General features: G+C 41.0%; 1 protein-coding gene and 1 long non-coding RNA gene across 3 annotated transcripts in view; one reads left to right on the top strand and one right to left on the bottom strand.

Annotated features, from left to right (window-relative positions):
- Nucleotides 1-550: 550 nt before the first annotated feature.
- Nucleotides 551-10,520, bottom strand: METTL2A (methyltransferase 2A, tRNA N3-cytidine). Its single transcript, XM_006199284.4, has 9 exons — nt 10,369-10,520; nt 10,072-10,163; nt 8,008-8,354; nt 6,935-6,984; nt 6,526-6,586; nt 5,106-5,245; nt 3,490-3,596; nt 1,879-1,944; nt 551-1,298 (listed from the first exon to the last, which is right to left on the bottom strand). Exons 1-9 carry the CDS (start codon nt 10,476-10,478, stop codon nt 1,144-1,146), a joined length of 1,128 nt encoding a protein of 375 aa, XP_006199346.1. The 5' UTR covers nt 10,479-10,520; the 3' UTR covers nt 551-1,143.
- The window catches only part of LOC140686174 (uncharacterized), a 20,568-nt gene continuing 19,465 nt past the window's right edge, over nt 10,465-11,567 (top strand). For both annotated transcript variants that reach the window (XR_012059773.1, XR_012059772.1), the window contains exon 1: nt 10,465-10,688. This is a non-coding gene — a long non-coding RNA (uncharacterized lncRNA). The remainder of the gene's footprint in view (nt 10,689-11,567) is intronic.

Here is an 11,567-nt window from a genome sequence, read left to right as displayed (position 1 = left end):
TGAAAACAAACCTGAAGGATTGTTTCAGACTAAAGGAGACTGGGACATGACTACCTAGTGCAGCACAAGAGTTTTTTGTTTTTTTTCAAATGATAAAGGATATTAGTGGGACTGTTGGGAAAACTTGGTTATCTGTGGATGGTAGTGCTTCCATGTAAATTTCTACATCTGGTGCATGTATTTGGTGATACAGAACATCTTCATCTACAGGAATTTTACATTATAAAATATAGAGTAGTGTTGGGATATCACATTGCAACTTACTCTTAAAAATGATTCAGAAAGAAGTTGACTATTCTTGTAATACTCCTGGTACTATACTTCAAAGTTTGGAATCATTAAAAAAAATTGCTTATCACATTCTCATAACTGAAACAATTATGAGAATATTTAAGTTTGCATTAAAAAATTCAACATGTAGGAATGAAGAAATGAAAATTCTTAAGTTGGTAAAAATTAAGAATACATCATATAACTCGCGGACCATCATAGCAAAAAACTAACACTGATGAAATGATCACATTCAGAAGTGAAATGGCTAAAATTTCTCTCAATTCCTTTTTTGTCAAGCATTTAATGGCACACAAAAAGAGAGACAATTTGCTAAAAGTGAAGATCTTTTCAATTTTTTAGACATGGGTTACTTAGGGGAACAGTGCTTATAATTCTATGGAACTAAGGTTAAGTGGAGACCATGACCAAATAATTAACAAGGACACCATATTTTGATGCTTTTTTTTTTGAGTCAGGAAAACATCCAAATACAGATGATTCTTCCCAACTTGCTTCCCCAACCACTGCACGAGACCTTTGTTCATCTTTGTGTGCATCAATTGATTAGTCCAGGTATTTGAATCCCCAAATAATTTAATGCAACTTAATCATTTATCATATATAATACTTAAGCATGGAAAGAAACTGATTTCCATAAATAATGTTTCACTTATTAAGTTACAAAATGGCAAGATTCTTTGAGATCTCCAAGATAGAAAAAACTTGAGAAAAGTACGTAACACAGGGTTTCACAAATGTGAAGCAAAATGTAGACTCTTGATAAAAAACGTTTTTTCGTAGGTTCAAGCCTGTTTGTAGATGTTCTTTTAAAAAGCTTCAATGAACACGCATGTCAGGAGCAGGTGCCTCTCAGCTGGTGTTGGACAGAACAGGTTTGCGATATTTGCATTGAATCCAAACTCGGTACATTGTCAGTTGTTTCCCCCGATTCACTTGCAACCGGCGATCCACCAGGTTCTGAACCTTTTCCAGTCCAGCAGTAGTGAAAAGCGTGTCCAGTTCATCTAGTTTGGAAAAGAGATGTTTACATATTTTCCCGTGTCTACCATCTAGATGTTAAACAGGGCTCTGAGATTATGTCCTTATCTATAGGGTTTAAGTGGCTTGGACAGCACTGTTCAGTTATAAATGCAGTAGTAGCTTGGTAACAGCATTTAGGTAGGGGAAGGCCAACCGTGTGTGAAGGGCTGGAATCCACAGGGAGAGCTTCTCTAAGACTCAGCTGATGGGAGCAATGAGTTTACGCTATCTCAGGTGCACCTAAGGTACAACTCAGCTTAGAGGCTGAAACAGCTGCAGTGGAGTCTTGCAAAATAGACAGGTTTCCTGTTTTAGATAAAGTGACAGAGAGGATGGGGAGCGAGCAGAAGAGCAAAGTGGGGAGCGGAAGGCTTGGATAGGCTGAGTTTATCTGGAGAACAGTGAGTGGTTCAGGTTGGCTGAGAGTAGGGGTGAGGGGTGGGGAAGGGAAGAGGCTGCGAAAGGTAGGAGGGGTCAGATGATTTCTCCTCTGAAAGCACCTTGAGCAACATTTATCTGGTGTTGTGGGGGCTGTCAGTATAAACAAAGATGAGGCTTTCATACCTTGTGTGAAGAAGTAAACTCTGGTGCCATCACCTCTCACATAGAAATTTTCAGACAGACACTGACCTGCAGGGTGATGGGGTAAAGACCAGAGACACTTCAAAAGCACTTCTTTGAATTTCCCTGCCAATCAAATATGCATCAAGATATCAATTTCTTGGGCAGAGAACAGATCCTTTCGTGGATTACACTTTGTAGGAATCTGCAATATCTTGCCTACAAATGAATGGTGCTTTGAAGAAGAGGAGCCCAAGGGGAATAATCAAACTTCAGTGTTAGCGAACACAGGCAATTCTCAGCCGCTGTTCTAAAGTTTCATGATAAAAACTTGTTTCTTCCTGGATTAAATACAATACATATACTTTGTTCAAAAACAAAACCAAAAACTTTCTAAATAGCATTTCGCCCACTTTAAAAACATGTTTGTTTGTTTTTTAAAGGAATATAGCTAAGTTTAAGGAACCCAGGACAGCCAATATTCCCATTTTAGTGATTGTCCTTTTGCATGTCTCTCCATGTGTCCACATGCACATTCATAAATATGACCACATGGATACTGTTTTTATCACGACCACAATTCCCCTTCTGCTGCTAAGCCCCTTGATCTTGTCAATTTAACATTCTGACATAATCCTTCTACACCTCTTGTTTTTAAGTATTTAGTGATTTTTGTTTTCTTTGTGGGTGGTAGGTAATTGTGTTTATTTATTTATATTTGGGGGAGGTACTGGGGATTGAACCCAGGACCTTGTGCATGCTAAACATGCACTCTACAGCTTGAACTATACCCACCCCCCTAAACCTTTTGACTATCAAAATAATTTTACTTAGTTATTTTCCTCCAGCTACTGTTATACACAGGATTATGTTTAAAATGCTGATCTGCACATTGCTTTTCTCACTTGCTGATATAGAATGGAAACCCCTCAGAGAACGGTGGAGTGGGCTCCACCTCACGACATGCACAACACTGCCCTGTCCAGAGGCAGTGCACATATGATGTGCTGGTTCTTGAATAATTCCCCAAAGGACTGTTGAACTGAATAGGTAACACCAGAGTGCTAAGAAAAGGACGTTAACAGTTCCTATTTCTACCAATAACGGAGGAACGTATCTCTTTCTTTGAATCAGCCAGCAATAGGTTTAAGAACTAGTATCTCCTTGCTATTATTTTCTTGACGTTTTGTTTTTGGCCATCTGGATATGCTCTTCAGTAAATCAACTCAACCACTTCTTGTCTGTTTTTTGGGTGGGTCACTGATCTTTCCCCTTATCAATCTGCCAACAGTCCCGTTTGAAGAGCATAGATACTAAGTCTTCATCTGTTCTATTAACTGAAAGTACTTGTCCTCAATCCATCATTTGTCTTTTAACTTTTTAATGCTATCTTTTGCCATACCACACTTAAAACTATTTACGTAATCAAATGACTTTTTCTAAAAAAGATCTCCCTAATAGATTATACAAGTCTCCAAAAGCATACCACCCTTACTATGTATTGAATGACTTTATATATTGAGTTATCTAATTCTAGAGTTTCTGTTTTGTTCTACTGATTTGTATGACTACTCTGATGGCAAAGCCACTGCTTCAACTATAGTGGGAAAATACCTTTTTTAAACCGAAGCTGAGCCATGTCATAGCGGCCATAATCTCGCAGAAGCATCACCCCTCCAGGCTTCAGAAGCTTGCTCAGCCTGTTGATAGCCTTCTGCATCCTGTGTGGCAGCAGGGAATGAAGATCAGGTCTCTTTAAGGACAGGGTTCCTTCTGCCTGCATTATATCCTGAAAAGCCAGTGGACTTCCTAACCCTGACACAGAGTCCTGAAATCTTAGCTCCTCTGCTTTTGTTTCAGTTACAACCCAAACCATGTCCAAGCCTCTGATGCGTCTGTCTTCTAATGCCTGCTCACAACTGTGGCTTCGATCCAGTGCCTTCAGTATGAAGAGGCCCAAAGATAAGCTGCGTCTTCAGTGTGGGAGGTTATCTGCTTTCTGCCTGGTTCACTTTCCACTCCTTGTGGGGAAGCCACCCCTGCTCTGGGCTCCCATGAATCCCTGAGTGGACCCCTGACCACCCAGTGTGGGGTCTGCTAGTGGACTCATCTGCCTGCCCCACTGGGCCCAAGTTCTCTGAATGCAGACTGTATCTTTCCACTTGTTAAATGCAGACCAAACCTCAAGAACTTACAATTCACATGGTGATACAGTCTATATGCAAATAAGTACTATGGGCAGAGTGCTTTTACATTTCTAACTGCACTTTCCATATATAGAATCTCAGTGCAGGTTTCAGCTTTAACCACTGCAGAAGTATATATACTTCAAACTTACAAAAACCATTTGAAATACTGAGTCTATTTATTTAAATATTTAATAATAAATTTTTAATATTTTGTTTTAGTCTATCAGTTTTTTAAAGTTTGCAGCATGTAAACTTCTGTAGTTATTAATGTTTAAAACCATGCCAGGCTGTTTGGGCGTCCTCCATCTGCCTTTACTTCACACTCATAATATCCCTCTCAGGTCAAATGACTCAATGCTATTCCAGGGAAATGCCAGCTAGAGAAAGTCTATCATCCCCACCACCCCTGCCACCTCCTGACTGATACTGCTTCCTTGAGACAGTATTTCACCAGGATGACTTGGTGTCTATATCTAGAGGCTTTAGTGGTATCTTTTATGGTAAAGAAATTGACTTTCCTTAGCTACTCTTGATTTTACAGAATCCTCCTGTACTACAGTTTTCCAAAGAACTTAAATATCAGAGAATACCTGAGTTATGCTTCACTGTAAATTTTGTGCTTTTAATAAAGTCTGTTTTATTTAAAGCATTTTAAAAGCCCATTAATGGGATGCAGCTGTGGCACCCACAATTCTAGAACACCATGCTATGAGATCATCAGTGAGGAATTTCTCCACATACCCACTAAGAAGGCCCCCCCAATTCTTTGGGGATGTTAAACCACAGCAATGAAAAGAAAAACCAACTGCTGCAGTCAACAAGCAAAGGTTTAGAGTTTAAGAGGCTGGAACAGCAGTTAGACTTCAAAAAAATTTAGAAAAATGATTGAGAAGCTCCTATCACGTACGGTGAAATGGCTTCTTCCTGTCTATCAGAACATTAATAAAATCCTTTTTACTTAGGGCCTAACTCTGATATCAAGGTTCCTGAGACCAAAGCATTGTTTTTGCTATGCTACTAGTTAAGGGATCTAAAATTTACTTGTCTGGAACAATTGCCGAGAGAACAAATATAAGGATGATGACATCAAGACTATTCCCGGGCACTGGGTAACTCTTTTCTTCATCACACAGATCGTGAACAAAGGCAAAACACCGAGAAGGGTCATATGCTGAATTTGTCTGCAGATTGGAAGAGAGGACACTGGTTAGAGGACACTGGTTAGAGAGCCTCAGGAAAGCTATCTTGCTTTAAATGTAATCCCTGCTACTTCCCACTGAAGGATACAGTTCCTGCCATTAACGGCAAACGTTCTCACCCAAGGAGTAAGAATCAGGAACTACTCCAGAGAAGAGCCTGTGGAATCTAATTGGCAGTTTTTAAATGGAACATTCCTGATTCCTCTAATTTTAGTTTTTATTCTGACATAGTTAGATCCCAGGACCAGAAAACAATCAGGAAGGTAAATGACAGAAAGGGAAAAGAGAAACCTCGTGAGAGAAACAAAACATAATGAAAAGCAAATGATTTAAAACAACTGCCAACTACAACACATTATACAGATCACAGAATTCTCCAGGGAACTCTATTTCTTCAGATGTAGAAGATTTAACCTATGTTTTATTATCATAAAATTAACTAAAGATAAGCCTCAATATTCATCTGGTGTAGGTTCATAAGAATAATTCCAGAAAGACAAAGCTACCAATTCCGAGCTCCTGTGCTAGGAGCACCATATGTGATTGTAACAGACACATTCACATCTCTCTTTTCCAAAAACATGACTTTGTTCCCCACTGGCCTAATTTAGAGAGGGTAAGTAGATTATTAGCTGGGTTGTGTCAACCTGACTGTCTGGAGATTTTGGAATTGGGATAGGAGGTTCTGATACCATCTGAACAGGGGAACTTGTAAAGGACTGGGAGGGGCAAGTATGTTGGAGTCATGTGCAAAACCAGGAAAAACCTACTAGAGAAAGCTGGTGTGCAAAGGAAAAACAAAGCAAAAGGTAAATGGGCAATGAGAGGCAAGACACTGTGAACTTGATGGAGGTGCTGTGATAGAAGGGGGCAGCAACATCTCACCAGCCAGCCGGCTGGCCTTGGGTACCTGACACCCTTTCAGGCCTGCCTTTTAGTCCTGGCTATACAATACTCTCTTGAGTTCTATGACATTCCCTTTAATTATAGAAGTTTCTCTAACTTGTAACTCAAAGAACCCTGAATTATTTCAATCCTTAAAACATGAGTTTGGGGAGGTCAAGAGACCTTCCCAAAGTTCCACAGCAGGCAAGCGGCAAATTCTGTGTTCACATCTGGCCCTTTCCTCTACTCTAGGCTGTTTCAGTGCATCTTTTACTTTTAGACCAAGTACAATAAGAAGATAGTTAGAGATCTTGATTTTTAGCAGACCCTTTCCTCTTTAATCAGTGAAAATCAATGATAGCAGCCACTGCACTTACCTGGACCAGTTCTACAGCTGTGGAAGAAAAATCACAACAGTAAACAAAGAGTCTTGGGTCACTGAAATGGGCAGAAAAAACCAGCAGAATAATTAAGATTACAAGCTGGATTAGGTCTATTCTCTTTCCTGTTAAAATATCAAAGGCATCAAATATTAACAATGTAACAGGTTTAAAACCCACTAATTTATCTGACAAAAGTAACTTATAAATCACATTAAATCAAAACAATTCATAAATGGATGATGTAAACATTTAATCTCCTGTAACCCACAGCTCCCAATAACCACTGTTACCAGTTTGGCTTCCAATAACCACTGTTAACAGTTTGATGTAGTAAGAGTTTTGAGAAATAACCCCCTACTTCTCTCTTCTTTGCTGTCAGAGTCAAACTTCACAACAAACTTACTTGTTAGTTTGTAAAATTGGAAAGACTGTGTTTCCCACACCACAACCAACCTGTAGACAGAAATGAACCATTAATCACAGAACTTTCCAAGGAATAAACTACCTGAAGCTAGATAAATAATCAACAATAGATAATCTTGTCTAATTATATTCCTAAATAGTACCATGACATTCCCTGATCTCGACCTCAGGAACCCTTGAAGAGTCAGCCATAAAGAGAGCATGGGTTTTCATTAGCAGGAGGAAGCTGGTCTGGAAAAAAGGGCATGGGTTGCTTTTACTTTCTGAGTTTTGACAAATGCTCCTGTAGACAACTTATCTTCTTACAGAACTCTGCTATGTTACTGGAAAAATTCATGAAAAGGGGACCATAGTTACACGGTCCTAAGCACAGTGCTAGGTGTGCTAATAACAAAAACAGTGACTGTTACTAAGGGCTTACTGTGTGCCAGACACTATCCTTAGCCATTTTACATACATTATCTCAACTAACACCCCTAGCTATGAGGCAGAAAGAGGTAGAGAAGTCCCATTCTGCTTGGGGAGGGTAAGGGACTAGTAAAAAGTCATGCTATAGGACTCAGACAGCCCCAAAGCTAATCGGCTTCCAGTGGCATGTGCAGTCACTATTTGTGAACTTCTGCTACAGTGCCCACCCTAGATGTTTTTCCAGGCCTAGCCTCGCATCTGCCCCACCATGCAAACTGAGAGGGCACGATTTCTCCCACACCTGAGTAACACCATCCCAACTAACCTCTACAAGTGTATTAGAAGAGAAGTAACAGAAGTTGTCTTGTGACCTGGAACTCTTTTCCAGATGGCAGGTAGCGCACCATGCTACAACTTTCTGAAGTACCTCAGGTGAGCTTTGTTTACCATGACTACCATAGCTGGCCTGCATCTAGAGCATTCCATTAGTTCAAAAATGGAGGTGATTCCAGACCAAGATAAGGTCAAGTCTAGCCAGCTTCATCAGAGAGAAGTTACTTTTGCGGTCAGCCTCTCTATGCCACTCCATGTGCGTAATACAACAGCTTCACTAACCTCACTATCAGGACAATAAAGGGAGGTTACCTCGAGTATTCGGTAAGTGGCTGAGGCTCCAGGAAACTCATCAGCACAGATTTCCAGGTGACTGAGTGTCTGAGTTACATTCTCCTCCACAGGAGGCAGCTGTGTTTTATGTCCACCAAGGCTGTCTGAAGAACATCCATGCTGTTCTGTTGTTAAACCAGGTCCATCCTCACTTCTACATTCAGGTACTTCACTCCTCTTGTTCTCTGAGAGCAAATCCTTTTGGTTTTGGCTAGGTGCCAGCTCTGGGAATTCAGTAAAAAGCCAATGTCTATCCTTGAAAAACCCATTTTCATGGATTTTGTAGAAGTCGTTCCAGTATTTGTGGGCATTGATCTCATAATCAACTGTAAATATTTAAGAAAGAACTGTAAGATCCATCTGTCAATATTTTACTTGTATCTAATGTCGAGCAGCATCTTGCTTCACCGAGTTTTATACTGAAAGTTATATTTAGGTAAAGCCACAGTCTCAGAGCTGGAGGTCGTTTAGTCTGACTACCTACCACACCTGAATTTGCTCTCTATCTCGTCCTTCCAGAGTCCAACCTCTGCCAGGCAACTTACTACCTATCAGTTCTCCCACATCTTTGGATGGCCCTTACCTATTAGAAAATCCTAACATTAAGAAAAAAATCTGTCTAATCATTTCTGGTCAAAAGGTCCTACTATTTCTCAGAGCTATGCAGAACAACTCTTTTGTATGAGGGCAGTTATTTCTCCTTCTAAATCCTCTTTTACAAGTTAGACGTCCCAGGTTCTTCAGTTACTCCCCACATGAACTCAATGGTTACAATATATGTTGCTCATCTTTAAAGTAAGCTTCCTGTCTGTGGTTCTTTAAAGTGAGGAGCCCCGAAATGAATTCAATGCTACTAATAGACACTAAAAATTGACACAAAGCTAAAAGGAAAATAGAAAGTGCTGCCAAGAGGGAAAAAAGTCTTCAGACGAGAAGATTTGATGATAGGGTACAGGAGAGACTAAATAAGTATGGACTGTTTAAAAGAAAATTGTTGTTTAACATGATCAAGGCAGTCTTAGATTTGTTTTCTTTTTAAAAAATTACTATTTTTTATTGAGATAACAATGGTTTATAACTTAATTTCAGCTTTCTGCTCTCTGCTAACACAAGGCCTTGACTAGTGTAGTAGGATGAATAAAAACCTAAGAAGTTGGATTTAGTTCCACCACTGCTACTAACTGCTTACCTCTGGGTGAGGCAATTAATGTCCTGTGGTCCAAGTTTCTTTAACTGTAAAAAGAGGATATTGGACTACATGATTTTCAAAATCCCTTTCAACTTTAACTTACTTTGACCTAGTCTTTGTCAAACTATGTAAGGTGAACATTTTGTAACTGGAATCTTCTAATTGTTATACAGAACCCTTTTAGTGGTTACTACTCTTCAATTTCTAGTCCTACTTTCAATTGTCATTTAGGACAGAGGTCCAACCAGTCCTAGTTATACTTGGGTTATTTTGCAATGAAAGCATCCACCTCTCCAGAAGAGGCCTCTTTTTCTTTGACCAGTCTTATTTCCACTTTGCTTCATCCATCTTTCCTTGGCAGAAGCCCTAAATCCTCATAGCCATCACACAAGAAAAAGATGTAAATTCACCAGCCATTAGCCACCAACCCCCCAATATTTACAATCTGATCACTCATATCTAGCTTCAGTGGCAACATTTCCTCAGGCAAAGTGTAATAATGTAGAAAGTACTCCTCTAAGACAATCATGTGACCACACGGTTGCCACAGGTCAGTCATATTAATGTCTAATTAACATAACCAAAAACTTGAGTCACTGGAAAAAACTTTCAAGATACAGTTACCTTCTTCCAAGCAAAACACCAAAACTAGAACACTCTCTGTTCTAAAAAGATTTTAAGGTGTAGCCCTCTTCCATCGTTGCCCATCCCCTCCCCCTCCCGTTCTACCCCCGAGTTCTGTTATCAGTTCAGTAACAAGGACTCTTGGCAGCCTCGGTTCTCTGGCCTCTCTGAGAACGCGCGTCCAGCAATAAGCTGGCTGTCGATACTATTCGGGGCCCACCTAGGCGCACCTTGCTTCTCCTGGCACACCCGCTGGGTACTGTTCTCCTGGACTTTCCTCTCCGCCGCCGCGGCCTGCTCTTCCGACCACTTCACGTTGTCCCTGGGAAAATCAAACGGGCAGCTTAGAGGCCTCAGGTTCCCCCTGGAGAAGGTGAGCTGCTGGCCCTGGAGGGCCTCTCCCGTGGGAGGAGAGCGCCTCGAGCAGGGTAGCTGGACTCGTGGCTGGCAGTCAGGGGCTTCTCGGAGCGCCTGCGGCCGCAGGACAGAGGCCGAGCCGCAGGCCAGGCGAGGGGGAGGGCGGTTACCAGGCATTGTGGTGGAAGACGCGCGCCGGATCGCTCAGGAACCGGCTCCCGAACTGCTGCCTCTTCCCGCCGACTGCGGCAGGCACACCTTCAGACCAGGAACCATCCATGACACCGGAAGCGGAAATCTCTACCTTCCCCTAACGCGAGAACTTCCTACGGGGCCACGCCCCTTCCTGAAGGCGCAGAGTCTGGGCGGGAAAAGACAGAGGCGGGTGGGGCGGCGCCCGGGATCAGCTGCGTGGGGCAGGGCTCTGCGGAGAAGGGAACCGGCGGGCGGAGTTTCGCCCTGGAGGAGGAGCTGACGCACGTGCAGGCCGGTAAGAAAGTGGGGGACGTTACGTCTGATCCGCCTTTCAGTGCTGGAATCCTCTACCAGGTTCCCCAATTTCCCTTAAGTTGTAAGACAGGAAAAATCTTGAATCACTTTAAGAATTAACAGTATTTAGTTCCACTGTCCAGCTAATGGCCAGGATACTTGAGGAAGCAGGAAGAGGAAAGGGCAGTTTTCCAGCTTCTATAGTCAGATTTTCATAGCGTCAGAAAGGGGGAAAAAATGTATATATACATATATCCTCACTCTACTTTTCTGGAGGAAGATACGAAATGAATTCTGAGAACACAAGTTTTCTCCATCAAATCAAATGGAATATCCAAGGATAAATTTTTAAAAGGTTTTATAATCATCTACCTTTTTGAATTATCCATATGGGAGCATATTCGCACAATCAGAATTGTAACACATACACACATATAATTCGTTATATTAATACATTTTCAGCCTTACATTTCTATTTCACTAATTACTACAAATTGATTCTCAAAAGAATAAAATATGCTGTCAACATAAGGTTAGTTGAGAAGACTTCCAGGAGAAGAGTGATGACAACCACTTGGAAGAAGAGAAGCGTTAATTAGCTACTTAAGCAATGTAGTACTAAGCACACTGGTAACCAGTGATAGTTTACTCCATTGCTGAGTCTTTCCATGGGCAAAACTACAGGGAGCAATGACAAGTTCTATAACTTTCCCACCAAAAAAATGAGAACAAGCCTAAACCCTCTATAATCACACAAAAAATACAGGAGTGAATCAAAAAGATAAGATAGTAAGGAACTTGTACTTTATTTGAAGACAAAATAGTTTTGCCATTCTCATGGTTTTTTGAAACATTTTGAACACAAGTTCCTTTCCAAAAA

The sequence above is a fragment of the Vicugna pacos genome, chromosome 16 (assembly GCF_048564905.1).
Source record: "Vicugna pacos chromosome 16, VicPac4, whole genome shotgun sequence".
In the NCBI taxonomy this organism is placed as follows: domain Eukaryota; kingdom Metazoa; phylum Chordata; class Mammalia; order Artiodactyla; family Camelidae; genus Vicugna; species Vicugna pacos.
The sequence above is the reverse complement of the archived record's forward strand: the minus strand, read 5'-3'. Positions and strand labels throughout refer to the sequence as shown.